This window comes from Chelonia mydas, chromosome 4 (genome assembly GCF_015237465.2).
Source record: "Chelonia mydas isolate rCheMyd1 chromosome 4, rCheMyd1.pri.v2, whole genome shotgun sequence".
Classification (NCBI taxonomy): Eukaryota; Metazoa; Chordata; order Testudines; family Cheloniidae; genus Chelonia; species Chelonia mydas.
In genome coordinates, this window is record NC_057852.1 from 32,865,909 (window position 1) to 32,880,338 (window position 14,430).

The window sequence follows — 14,430 nt, forward strand, 5'->3', positions numbered from 1 at the left end:
CTGAGTCCTCCATTCTATGCTTCCTTGTGACTCTACAGGAAAACTCATACAATTTTCTCAAGTTGCTCAATGCATGTTGCTGGAATTGGCATCATCTGGAATAAATAATGTCACTGAGGAGCTGTAATCATTTTGTAACACTTATTCAACCCCAAAGACTAGGACTTGGTAAACTCCATCCACCTCATTAACTCTTACGTTTTGGAAAGCTGGGTCCAGTTTGTCCTTGCATCATTGATACAGGGTTTTAAAATCAGCAGGAAAGGGGTTTAGTTTTTTGGTGTTTTATTACTTTTTTAAGCCATTATACTCAATATGTCAGAATGATTTGATAGTGGCGAGTAAGAGTTCCAGGGATCTGCAAAAAATATGGGAGAACAGCCATATGGTCCCCCTGTGTAAGATCAGAAGGGGAGGCCACTGCCCATTTGTAAGGATTTTAGCCAGAGAGTGAGAGGGGAAAAAAAAGTCATCTTGAAATGTATATCTAATCCACATTCTTTGAGTCAGAATCAACTCCGGTCCATTATACTTCAGGAAGATGATCTTCAAAAAGAAGAACTTTGGATGGGTGCTCTTTTATTGTCAAGTAATAAACATCTCAATAAATATATCTTTATCTTTTTGCAATTCAGAGTTACATCAGTATTTCCAAAAAGTTGTTAATTTCACTTGTTCCTGAGATAAATAGTTCCTGTTAGCCTTTAACACCCTGGTCAGTCTTCAGTTACATGAAGTGCCAAAAGCTATGTGGATAGGTCTGGGATAAATTTACCTCTGTAATTCATTAGTCCTGCTACTGCCTGTGTAAGGCACTTATTGCTAGTTTCTCCATAAGGCTCTCAAAGTTATGGCCCCCTGGTAGATAGCACCCACTGTAAAGAAAAGGATGTCAGCGCCAGGCAGTTAAGGACACTGAGAAGCTCCTCTAGTTAAGCTTGAGAGCAGCTATAGAAAAGGTTCTGAATCACTGTATAGTCATGAATGAGACACCACAGAGGAGCCTGCAGCAAGGAGCAGCATTTCTGTTGTATGCCTCTTTACACAGAAAAAGCCTGTTTGTCTACAGAGGAGAAGCAGAATTAATCACTCAGTTTCATTACTGGGAGGGAGAAAAAGAAAATTAAGGTACAGCCAAAGTGTCCCAGTCACAGTAAAATAGGCCCATGGGAATGTCCCAGTTACAGTTAAATTGCCCCCCCCATGGGGTCCCCTGGGTAAGCACCAACATTGTATATCGCTGACACCTATATAGGCATATGTATGGGAAAGGATTTTGGGAGGGGTTGAAGGTGTGAGTGTGGAGCGAAAGATTCCTTTGCAGGTTGCGAGAGGCCAAAGGGGGAGGAAGGAAGAAAGGAACGGATTAACTCGACAATCGAAAATAAGAAGCTGACTCCAGCCGCCCAAGGCCATCGCACCCAAGCAAACTCTCTGATGCCAAAAAAGACGGGGCCTGAATTCCAACCCCAACCAGCCGTGAGAACAGAGCAGTAAACTAAACAAAACGGCAGGGGATTGCAAAAATTAGTGAGACGGTGAAGGCCAGCGAGGGGGAAAACAACAGTTTTGTGTCCCTGAAGCTGGTGTGTTTTGGGAGAGCTGAGGAAGCCACGGAAGGCCGGTTCAGACTGGTACAAAGAGCACAGGGGACAGAGGTCCCTGAACAAAACGCCGCACAAAAATCCCAAGACTTAAAACCCTCCTGAAAGCTAAAGCAAGTCGGAGATGAACAGCAGACCCTGGACGGCCTGTGCACAGGACAGAACTCTTGTCCACCCTTCCCCCTCTTCTTCTTACTTTACACCCGGGCTTGGCCAGCCTCGGGTCGTGCGTGTGTGAGTATGAAAGTGGATTAGGGCTGGGGCACTAACGCTTCCTTCCTTCCTCTGAATGACGTGGTGAGCACCCCGCACTCACCGCTGTTATTTTATTAATAAAGCTTTAAAACTTAGTCACTTGGTGTGCTCCTTCATCTCCTCCCCTAAAGATCCTGTGGCCTCAGCCTGATCACCTGACGCCCCAGGCAGATTGAGAACATAAATCTGTCACAGTTTTGGTGGAGAATGCGGGGGGTGGGGGAAGGGGGGAAAGCACGACCGGCCCTGCGGAGTGCACCAACTGGTCTTCCCTTGGTATTTCATGTTTGCTCTGACCAGCACGGTTGGTATTTCATGTTGAGGATTTTATGATTAAAGGTGTGCCCCACCCTCAGCCATAGCATGACTGAGCAGAAGAGAATTTAGGGTTTTTCGCTCTGCCCTGAGGGCGGGGGGGGGAAGGGAGCGGCGGTTGGTATTTGGTGTATGAACCCTCTGTGGTAGAGGCCGAGTAACACAGAGGGAGGCTTAGCGTCCCTCCCTCTGGCCCACACTCACCGATGTTATTTTATCAATAAAGCTTTAAAACTTAGTCACTTGGTGTGATCTTTCATCTCTTCCCCTAAAGATCCTGCAGCAGAAAGTAAGTGTTTGTATTTCACTCTTCTGAGAATTTGCTTTTTGTAATTTTTGCAGTAAATATTGTTTTGGATGCTGAATTTAACTAGTTAAAGATTTTTTCTGGACCTCTGAAATGTGCGGGGCTTCATCGTTTACGCAAACTGAGAAGTTCCAGAAAAAAGGCTAGATTTTACTTTGCATCAAAAACTCTTGAAAAGATGGAAATAGGGAGTTCAAATGTTGGGCTAAATTCTCTCATGAGACATGTATTTATATTGCAATAGTAGCCAAGACCTGAAGATTTTTTTGGTGAGAATGAACTCTCTGCCTAAGAACATATGCAGAAATATAAGTAACTAGAAAAATGGATGCAGGATTTCCCACATTTTTTTTTAAAAAAGGTATTAAGGTCATGAGACAATAAGTGGCACCAAATACTGGGAAGACTTAAAATCCAACTAGATAAAACATTCACACTAAGTACATATTACACCATTGGCAACAAGCAAATAAAAGAGATTCAACCACCACCCTAAACCTCTGGGATAAGCATTACATATAATTAATAGTAAAGCCTATATTTTTCTCTGTTCATGAGTTATGCATTTCTCTCACTTTGCTGCTCCAGTGCAGAAGTACAAAATAAAATAATAAACTCCGAAATGTAATACAGAAAGCAAAAAAGTTTAATTGAGCTTCATAAAGAAGTTTTCTCTGAGATTACATATAACAAGAGCTTAAAGTTACAATGCTTCTGTGATCACTAGTTGACAGAAAAAGTATTGAGTACAGTTTTAAAATATTTCATTTACTTCCATAGTTCTAATCATTACATTTATCCTGCAAACCATGAAATTAAAAACTACCAGACTGCTTAAATCGTGTATGAAAAAAATTTGCATCGATGTAACAGCTGCAGAGTTCATAGGACAAAGGCATAAAAATAATATTAAAAAAGACAAGAGTTAAAAATCCTACTGCAAGAGTATAGACTGTAATAAAAGAGAAGACATTAAAACCAGCAGTTTGTTAGGTGCCAATACATAATAGAACACATAAGACAAGCAACGAATGATGCTAAGTTCGGGAGAAAGAGTCTGTTTCCAGGGAAGAACTTCCTGACAGACACCACAACAAAGCAGCATGAACGGTGACTGTGTGGTCCCCTTCTTGGTAATAAATCAAGCGTCAAAGATTGATCTGCAGTTAATAAGAGGCCTAAGCCTTCTCCAAGGATTTGTAGTACTCTGTCAGCACAGTCCAGGCTTTGGGAGCCATGAAACCTTCAGGAGGGTTTTGTCCTTCCCGAGCCAACTTGCGCATGCGGGTTCCTGATATAAACTCAAAGTCTTCATGGCTAAAAAAATAAATAAAGAGAGAATGTAAATTGAAAAGATGGAAGTTATAGCTGAGACTGATCTTACCTCCTCCTTTTTTTGACAATGACTTTATACTACTTTAATAAAACCCCACCTTGGAGTGTGATATTTGAGAACACAACTGTGGTTTCAGACATGCTGCTAACGAAGAGTACCAGAAAATCCTGAAAGTATATACACCCTATAGAATATACATATATATTCTTAAGATAAATGAGGGGTATGTGTGTATGTCCGCACATGCTCAAGACAGATAGTTTCATCCTGGTCCACTGCTTATCTTCCTACAGCTATAATTCCTAAAGATAAAATTCAGGAGGAGAGATGGAAAATTGAGGGCAATCAGGATTATCTATCATCAGCTACTCAAGTTCAACATCCAACACAGCTGAAAACAAAGACACAATGTAAGAAAATCCACCAAGTGTTCCTAAGCAAAAGTGATTTATTGTTAAATTAAATATAGCAATTTTACTTACTTCATTTGTTCAATTTGCAACATGTATTTGTTACTCATTCTTCCCTAGTCTGTTTGAAATAAAAGCCAAATACTGACCTCACATGCACATGGTTCAGACTGAAACAAATGAGAACCAAGTGTGTGCATCAGAGGGCAGAGTTTAACTTTAAGTGCTAAACCATGCTCAGCATAAGCTGGAGGTTAGCAAGGTATAGAAAGAAAAGGAGGACTTGTAGCACCTTAGAGACTAACAAATTTATCTGAGCATGAGTGCTCAAGTCCTCCTTTTCTTTTTGCGGATACAGACTAACACGGCTGCAACTCTGGAAAGTACAGAAAGCATTCCACAGTCCCCTTTCACAATGCATACCATACAAGCAGTTAGCAACACAGCTTTTTGATTTGAATTGTAGTCCGGTGCAGAACAGTAAAGCCCAGAATGAGCTTCCTGCTCTCAGTAGTGTGGGTGCCCAGATTGCGGAAACAAAGGAGAAATATATATAAACGTACTTCAACTACACAGAATATACAACACCCATCAGATAAGAAACCTTAACTGAACTATTTTTTTAAAGGGAGCGTACTGGAATGGAAAAGAGCTGTGCTCTGAATTGGACTGAAAAATAGGGAACATTCATCAAGTTTCTTCCCCAGCATAGACAGGACTCTGGTGTCTATCAACCTCTCAATAACTGTGTTGGAAAGAGTTTTGTCCTATCTACACAAGCAGTTGTTTTCTCCAATAGTTTGCAGGAGGCAGCACCCAGATTAATTTTCTAGTGTGAATAAGATAGTACAGAGTTTACAGATTAAGATAGCTGTAAGAACGGACTCCCCACATTCTACTCTGTGGGGTGTTAATTCTGAAGCTCGCATGTGTTTATAGGCAGGGAATGGGGTGCGAATTTGAACAGAGGCTCAGGTTCCCAGAAAGGATCAGAAGAGGGTACCAGCCTTTGGATTTAAAGAGACTCAGATATGCTATTTAAGTGCATCTCCATCAATGCGTGGTCTATTTGACCTCTCCCTGGCCCTGTTTGTATAACAGCATCCCTAAGGAGCAGCCACATAGAGCACAGACCTGAAGACTTCAAGCAAGATATGTCAGATGGCTAAGAAACTCTGATTAGAGAATTATGGGGAATATTATAAAGAAGTCTCGGGGTCCATTGCTGCATTAAAAAGTTCTAATTTTTTAAGAAACTGGAAGAACTTTTACTATCTAAAAAAGATTTACACAAATCTTCATAAAATTAAATTTTTGATTTGGTCAAGGAGTTATTCCTCCTCTTCCTCACTTTTCTTTTTTCCTCCAGCAAACATTTTCTTTTATAATGCATGGCTTTCCTTAAACCCAGTGGGCCAGATTCTCAGCAGCTGGCATAAATAAGTTTAGCTAAACTGAAATGAAACTATTCCAATTTAAACCTGCTACTGATCTGGTCCAATAGTGTTTGCTTAGTCGTTGCATAGGCCTTGGTTTGAAGTTGTATGTATTGCCAGAAAGTTTTCCATTTTAAAATGGAAAATACTATAAAAGTAGCTTTAATTGTTCAACCACTCACGATTTGACATATTTATTAATGATAAAGATCATAATGCCATTGAGTATTAGCAATGGAGGATGTAACTAGCAAGAAAAGGAAGCCTTATCCAATACCATTACTGAAACTATGATTCAATAGGACCCAGCATTCTTTTGAAACAACACATATTGGTATAGTTTGCTTCCAGTTGAAAAGGTGTTACTTGAGAAAAACAAATATCTTAAACAACGCAGATCAAGGAGGACTGCTAAGGAGGACTCCTGGATGCGTTAGGAATTCTTGTGCTCATTACTCGGTGGAATGGGAAGCTGGGCAGGAATAAAATGGGGCGACGAAAGGGACAGAAAGACACCTTTACCATAAGAGTAACGTTGATGTTGGGTGGACATTTCAAGGGCACATAAGTCTCATTTCCAAAAAAGACTTAGGCACTTAGAAACTTAAAGCTCAGTTAAATTAAGGGAATTCAGGCTCCTAAGTACTTAAATCACTTTTTAAAATAGGACTTAGACGCTCTGAAAATTATTTCTATGGGATGGAATTAGTTTCGGCTGAGCCAAATTATATTACCCTATATGCTTCCACAAGTTATTTAAAATTATTTTCCTGCCAGTTGTGTTTCAGACTGTAGCACTGATGTGATGGAGTACCTTTCACAAGAATAAAGGTTACTCACAGCCTTTTAGAAGTGGCCAACAACAAAAAAAGAGAGAGTGTGTCCTTAGTTTATTTCCCCCTTAGCCTGGTAACATTTAAACTATTTTGTTTTGGGGAGCAGCTATATGGATTGGTTGGTACAGCAGGGAATTTCATGAAGGATCTGCACAAGGATTAACAACTCCACTTAAATTTTACAATTTGTGGAGCAACAGCAATTAAACACACATTCCAAAAAGACAGGAATAAATTAGCTGTGAAAACTGTCAACGTGGCGTGGGAAACAGAAAACTTGATCTTCAAAATATGCACCAGTGAGATGATGAAAGTTTCTCCAAAGCATACCGTATTGCAGCTCTGTTATACTGAAGCTGTAAAATCTCCATGAGAGTGCTATGAAATATGTTTTGTGAGTGGGCATTGAAGTTTGGGTTAGATTGCTCTATTAAACCCATAGCAGAGGTGGGGACGAGGGAGGGAGAAGAAAGAGCTCCATAGTATTCCTCATGCCTCCTCTGTAGCTGAAAGGGCATTTGAAGGTCAACAACGCTGCAGATTTATAGCCTGGTGTAAGCCTGAGACCCAAAAACAAGTACAGTCTGTTGCAGCTCAGTTCTAAAGAGCTAAGCAGTTGAATAAGGGGAAATGGCAATAAGTCAATTAAAAAGACAAGATGGATAGAGAGAGAAAGAGCATTTTACATGTGGAAACCTATATTCTATTAGGATGCAAACAGAGAACAATTTGGTGCTGTCCACTTGGTCTTCACATTAGTCACATTGTACATCAGTAACACAACTGGACTATACCACTAATTACGATATAAAAATCAAACAAAGTATGTGATAATTGACAAACCAGACAAAATAGATTAACAGTTCATTATTTTCTTTCATTTTTCAAGACCAGAGTTCTTATCACTCCAGTAAAATGGGCTTCTCTCTCTCTTTAAAGATTACAAGTTTAACCATTCAATATTTTTTTGAATTATAGTGGTACCAAGAGGCCCCAGCAGAAATCAGGGTCAACATCATGCCCTGCTATGAGCTTTACATACAAAAAATAGGAAGACAGTCACTAACCCAAATAGCTTACAGTCCACATCGGGAAGACAAAGGGTAAGAGGAAGGAAATATTACCTTTGTTTTGAGATGGGGAATTGAGGCATGGAAATTAAGGGACTTGGCCACGGTCACATAGGAAGTCTGTGGCACAGGCAGGAACTGAACCCAGCTCTCCTGAGTCTCAGTCTCTGTCTGGTGCCTTAACCTCCAGGAAAGTGTCTGCTCATGGCAGAATGATAGCAGGCTACTGAGAAAAGTGCAATGTTTAGTTTAAACAAATTGAAGTTTCCCCCCACACTTTTAAAGTAAGTGTTTAACATTTTAAGTTTCCCATTTTCCACTGGCAGCACCAAAACCCATTATCAGGGCCAACAGAAGGGGCTAAAGAAGCATCACTCCTTGCATATGTAGATAGATTAGCTTCAAGCACATTTTAGAGGGAGGACAAACAGCCTGCTCTGGTAACTGTATTTATGGGCTTCCTTTAGCTAAGAGGATCTCACAGGGTTCTCCGTCAAGACAGAATTATTAATTTTTCCAAAGATTGCTGTGGTTTCTTTCGATTGTTAAACAAATTTCCTTTCTTAATAGAGTTTCTTCTCAGCAACAGTCTGTGGCTGAATTTTACAGGAAAGTCTTCTTGCAAAGACTTGGGAATCTGTCCTCTCCCAAACAATTACTGTTATTTAGCTGCCAACTGCAGCCTTGCAAAGTTACACCTGACTGAAGTAATTAACTGTGTAACAGCTGCCTTTTCATGGTTATCATCATAGTATATTTTTGGCTAGCAAGCAAATTTTGCACCCACCTAGTGCACTGTTATGATTACAATTCATTTGGAAGTTTTCTCCAAACCTCTTGCTTGTATTAATGTTAACTGATTCAGTTATCACCCGTAAGTATGACAAAATTTCACATTAAAAGTTAGGGTTAGCACAGGACCATAGTATTGTACCATCTTGGTTTCTGCATGTAATAGTTCAGTGAAGTAGAATTTAGTCTTGTGAGGAAATTCTACAAAAGTTCAGCTTTGAGCAAAAATGCTCAAGTTTTCCTGCGGAAATGTAGGTGAGATCAGCTATCCAGCAATACAAAGAAATGGTAACACAGCATGCTCGACAATTCTGCTTTGATCATTTGACAAAAGGAAAAGCCCAGAACACATTTAAGTCTGTTTTCCCTTCGCAATGCCAAGTTCTCTGAGTCCCAGGTGGTTGGCTTGCATTCCCTTTGTAAAAGGATTTAAAATTCTGCTTCCTAAGCACGTCTTTTTCTGAGAGTGCTTCACCCTACGAACTTTCTCCATCACATGAAATGGGAGTTCTGTTGTCACATTTCAGTTTTGCTGTCTGTTGCTGGTTCCCTTCCACTACAACTAAAGAAAACATTTCTCAGTTGCTTAATTCTCTAGTTCCTAGCCCCAACATTTACATTACCCTTTCCATGAACACTCCTCTTGACTTGCCCAGTGTTTGGTTGGATAAGATGCTCAATATTAACTGCTACTGTATCTATAGCAAGGACCCTTAAATAGCAGGTTAATCTAATGGCCATGCCTGCATATTTATTCAATGCACTAGCAGTGACAGTACCTTATCAGTATAACATATGGATAGTCTCCCCATGCACTACCCCTTTTTCCAAGTGGGTAGACTCAATGATTTAACTTTCTTGCCATTGCTAACATTGCTGATTTAGGACTACATAGTCCATGGTATCACTATACTCGGACATCTTCAAGTAACAATATATTCATGTCATTAGTTTGACATTACTATAAAGCTTGTAGTTTATTTTATATAAATACAGAAATATTTAGGTGCTGTTAGTAACTTTTCAATATTAAGGAGTTCTACTGCTCTCAGTTATTATAAACAGCACCAGTCCAAACTATGCACATAATCCCTGTCCCTAATCCCAGGTTAGCTTTTAAAATTAAGCCTTTTGTAAAAATAAACGATGGTAAAATTTACAAGAGGGACTAAGTCCCAGGGACGAAGTCCCAGCAGTTCAAAAATTGCTTAGACACTTAGGCGTCTAAGTGTAGAACCACTTACTACAGTGACAGAAGGGGTTCTTTCATCCACCTCTCTGAGAGTCAGTAGCGAGGTCGATGGAAGCATTCTTCCATCAACCTAAAATTGTCTACACTGGGGCTTAGACTGGCTTAATGACATCACACAGGGCATGACATTTTCCCCAGCACTGAGCAATGTAAATAAGCACGCCTAACTCTGCAGCATAGACCAGCCCTTAGTCTCACTGAAAGTCAGTGGGACTTGGACGCCTTAGCACCTACAGCACTTTTGAAAATTACTCCGCCTCAGTAGACACCCAAAACTACTTAACCATCCCAAATTGTTAGTTAAGCATCATACAGGGCCCAGGTACAACATGGTTATACGGGCTGTCCAAATGCCCGCATAATTTCCCTCTGTAAATTTGCCATCTAATCCTTGTCGGCATTGCACAAGTACCCTCCCTGCTGCGAGGCTGAACATAACATGTCTGTCTACCTTTTCCTCTTCCCCACCCACAAGTTCAGCCAGCTAGCATGAAGGGGATGGGAACACCTGCTCAGCTCTACAAGAGTGAAATCCATGGTCCTATGGAGTTATTTAGCTCCAGAAAAAACACAGCTTCGGTCACTTTCAGTTTTGCAGAGTTTAGGAGTTCTTCAGAATATCATCTTAAATCCTCCCTACTTCCATCTGGCCTCACTCCTCCAGTAAAAAAACCATTTAACCTCTCTCGTCTTAGCAGCTGCCTGGGCTTGCAAGCACTAGCCTCAAACAAATGGTAGGAGGGAAAAAAAGCACTGGCTTTCTTATACGGCCCTCATCACCATGGGATCTGGGTGCCTCAAATCACCGATTGATTTTATCTTCACCGTATACCCCTGGATGGTAGGGAAGTATTATTCCCATTTTACAGAAGGGGAGCTGAGGCACGAGGTAGATTGAGTGACTTGCCCAAGGTCACACAGGAAATTCGTGGCTGAGCTGGTAACTGAACTCAGGTTCCTGAGTCCCAGTCCACTGCCCTGTTCCCTAGACCACCCTTCCTACCCTACAGAAAAATCCCAAGGGAGGGATCCTGCAACTTCAGCAATAGGCGCATAGTGGTCACATGCGCAGGCCCTACAGCACAGCCACATTTTTTCTATTGCCCGAACTGGACGGCAACAAGAGTTAGGGGTGGTTGTATGTATACACAGAAAAAAGTTAGACCGGCTCATAGATCAGGTCAGTATCCAGAAGGGACAGGAAGCTCTCACAGAGGCCAGCCACTGGGGGAAAAGCAGCAGTGCCACACAACACCCCTCAGCAGGCCACGTGATACAGGCAGCTTGCTTGCCCTGATAACTGAGACCTGATACACCACATAGCACCCAGATGTAGTATAGGGTAGATGTAGGCCAGGGGTGGCCAACCTGAGCCTGAGAAGGAGCGAGAACTGACCAATGTACATTGCCAAAGGGCCACAGTAATACGCCAGCAGCCCCCCCACATCAGTTCCTCTCCCAGCCCCTCCCTCTCCCTCCTCCACCTCCTGATCAGCAAGGGAGTGGCAAACTCAGGGGAGGGAATGGGAAGGGGTGGAGTGGGGGCAGGGCCTGTGGCAGAGCCAGGGGTTGAGCAGTGGGCACCCGCCCCCCCCCCCAGCACATTGGAAAGCTGGTGCCTGTAGCTCCAGACCCGGAGTCGGTGCTTATACAAGGAGCCGCATATTAACTTCTGAAGAGCCGCATGTGGCTCCGGAGCCCCAGGGTGGCCACCCCAATGTATGCTATAGACATAACGTACCTAATTTATGCTGTCTTTTTGGAAAGACATCTACCCTTACAGCTTGTCAGCGATATCAACTAGTATAAAATGAAAGCAGTTGTGTTTTAAACTCCTGAAGAAAGTGGTTTGAAATGAAATGGCAAATGATCTCCAACTACAGTGGCACTGCACTGGTAGGCACCACAGTAATATATATAGAAACTGTTTTGGGACACACAGAGTGAAGAACAACCTCAAAAGAGGTGGAGGTTAAAATAATTTCTTCTATACAAAGATAAAAAACAAGTTAAGAACTGTGAACTGAGACTAAGTGTTCCCAAACCAAATTGTCTGATCTCCGAGAAGCTTCTATTTAATCAAAAACTAGGTGATAAATGCTGAAAGACTTAACAAAAATACAACCCAAACCTCACACATTACTCAGAAACAACTTACTGTTCAGAGTCATAATAATCCATGCCCTTCTTTTTCTTATTGTAAGCTGCAACTCTGAAGGGTACAATTTCCAATGTTTTGAGGCCTGGAGCCATAGTCAGCACTTTTGCACCATGGGTTGGTTCATAGAGATCTTTCCCAGTCTCAGGGTGTGGCATGCCTGCTGGATCCCGTCCCACGATGTAGAAATTAGCTCCTGCTACCATCCGTGACCTGCAATGCCATTGAACCTGGAACACAATTTGAGAAAAACAAACGAACAGGAGACAAAGAGAAGTTGTGGGAGGTAAGTGGGATGACCAACAACACTATTACTACTGCTAAACTGACACTATTGCCTATAACGTAGAATTAGGCTCTGGTGTCTCATGCGTCCCAAGAAAATAAATAAAATGTGCATCAGTGTATATATTGTTGTTATTCTACAGTAAAAATATAAAACAAGAGTTTGCTTGAAAGCAACATTACATACCAGTTTGTTAAGCAGTTCACAAGCCATAAATCAGTGAGGGTTCAACAGAGCACTTGCTATTAGGTTCATGAAGACCTGACTGGTCACAGTGCTGGTTTTCCATTTCCAGCTGCTAAGTTTCATTAAAAGACAGTCAGGCTACAATGAATACTTTCCTCTTACTTTTCCATGTAACCAATTACTGTAGTTGCCCTAGGGATGTCATGTTAAGATGTAGGGAGAAGCTTCTGTAGGAGATTAATAGGATGACACAACTTGGAAAGAATATGTTGACATGACGAATGAATGGAATGAATAATGAATAGAATGGTCAGCTGGGACCTCTAAATTTAAAGGAACTAAATAAAAAAAACTATAAGGGCAAACGCTAAGTAATATAATTAGCCTATGCAACTCCCTTGTGTAGGACAGCGTGGAAGTAAATAGCTCAGTAGGATTTAAAACAGATTAGCTATTCATGTGGATAAGAGTATCGTAGTTGTATTAACAACAATGAAGTTAAAAGAGGTGTCCTGTTTCAGCCTTCTAAACATAAGCTTATGAGTTAGGGAAGAAAGTTTCCCCTAGAGGTGAAAAATTACAGTGTTAATGTAGATATATTTCAGAGATTTTTTGACACCTTCCTCTGAAACATGTGGTATTGCCCACTATAAAAAGACAAGAGACTACAACAAAGAGACCTAATGTGTAAATCACTATGTTTTTAATGTTTAACAGCAGTGTCAAAATTAACCTGCCTGTAGAGAGCAATGCACAAGTGCTGTTCGGATAAGCCTACAAAATCAAGAAATGTAACTGAACTAACATGCTGTGACGTTGCACTCTGTATGATTTTATAAAAATATGCTAATGAGTGTGAATATAATGTAACTGGAATATGCTTCATGCAAGAGGTCTCTAGTAAGGTATCATTACAAACTTTATAATCTACTGAGCGTGGTCATCCTATTTGTATAAATGTATCACTCTTGCATCTGAAACTAGAAATATGAAATATAACTCTGAGGTCCTATTGTAGTTATGCAAAGTGTGGCCATTAATGGAGGTTTTGAATCTTAATGGCTCCCATTAACCAGGACAATTACCTGTAGATAGCTCTTCTTTACTTGTAAGTCTTCCTGTATACCTGTGGGCTGGCAAGTGGGTAATGAAGTCTTGCAGTGACATGTGATCATGTCACCTGAACTGGAATCCATCTTTAACCTGGTGCTTTTCCATTGAGAAGGGGGGGTGGGAACCCAGAGGGACAAAGGATTCCCGCCTTATGCAAAAGATATATAAGTGGGTGGAAGAGAACAAAGGAAGTGGCCATCATGAGAAATCCCCAGCTACCACCTGAGCTGGAACAATGGCTGTACCCAGGGAAAGGATTGTGCCCAGACTAGGAAGGTGTCCAGTCTGTGAAAGAAACTTATAGAAACATCTGTGAGGGTGAGATCTTATCTGTATTCAGTGTTATTACTGTACTAGGCTTAGACTTGCGTGTTTTATTTTATTTTGCTTGGTAATTCACTTTGTTCTGTCTGCTATTACTTGGAACCACTTAAATCCTACTTTCTGTATTTAATAAAATCACTTTTCACTTATTAATTAACCCAGAGTATGTATTAATACCTGGGGGGAGAGGAGAGGGAACAGCTGTGCATATCTCTCTGTCAGTGTTATAGAGGTTGAACAATTTATGAGTTTACCCTGTATAAGATTTATACAGGGTAAAATAGATTTATTTGGGGTTTGGACCCCATTGGGAGTTGGGCATCTTAGTGTCAAAGACAGGAACATTTCTTAAACTGCTTTCAGTTAAGTCTGCAGCTTTGGGGTGCGTGGATCAGACCCTGGGTATGTGTTGGAGCAGACTGGCATGTCTGGCTCAACAAGACAGGGTGCTGGAGTCCCAAACTGGCAGGGAAAGCAGGGGCAGAAGTAGTCTTGGCACATCAGTTGGCAGTTCCCAAGGGGGTTTCTGTGATCCAACCAGTCACACATGCCGTGTCAGAAGAGTGTCTCACACCTTCAAACAGTGGATGACCATAGGTAGGTAGCCTCTGATTGATAATACAGAAATGACTTCCACATCCTAATCAAACAAACACACAAACACAAGTTTTTCCTCAAATATTTAAACATGTAAATATAAGCCTTCATCTAGACCTATCCTAAAATTAAACTGGTTTTCTGCATCATTTT

General features: G+C 41.1%; 1 protein-coding gene across 2 annotated transcripts in view; it reads right to left on the bottom strand.

The window, feature by feature from the left end:
- Positions 1–3,106: 3,106 nt before the first annotated feature.
- Positions 3,107–14,430, bottom strand: part of PAPSS1 (3'-phosphoadenosine 5'-phosphosulfate synthase 1) — a 75,942-nt gene continuing 64,618 nt past the window's right edge. For both annotated transcript variants that reach the window (XM_037897014.2, XM_037897015.2), the window contains exons 11-12: positions 11,772–12,001; positions 3,107–3,798 (exon numbers count right to left, since the gene is read on the bottom strand). In XM_037897014.2, coding sequence (XP_037752942.1) covers positions 3,660–3,798; positions 11,772–12,001 — 369 coding nt within the window. In that variant the 3' untranslated portion in view covers positions 3,107–3,659. The remainder of the gene's footprint in view (positions 3,799–11,771; positions 12,002–14,430) is intronic.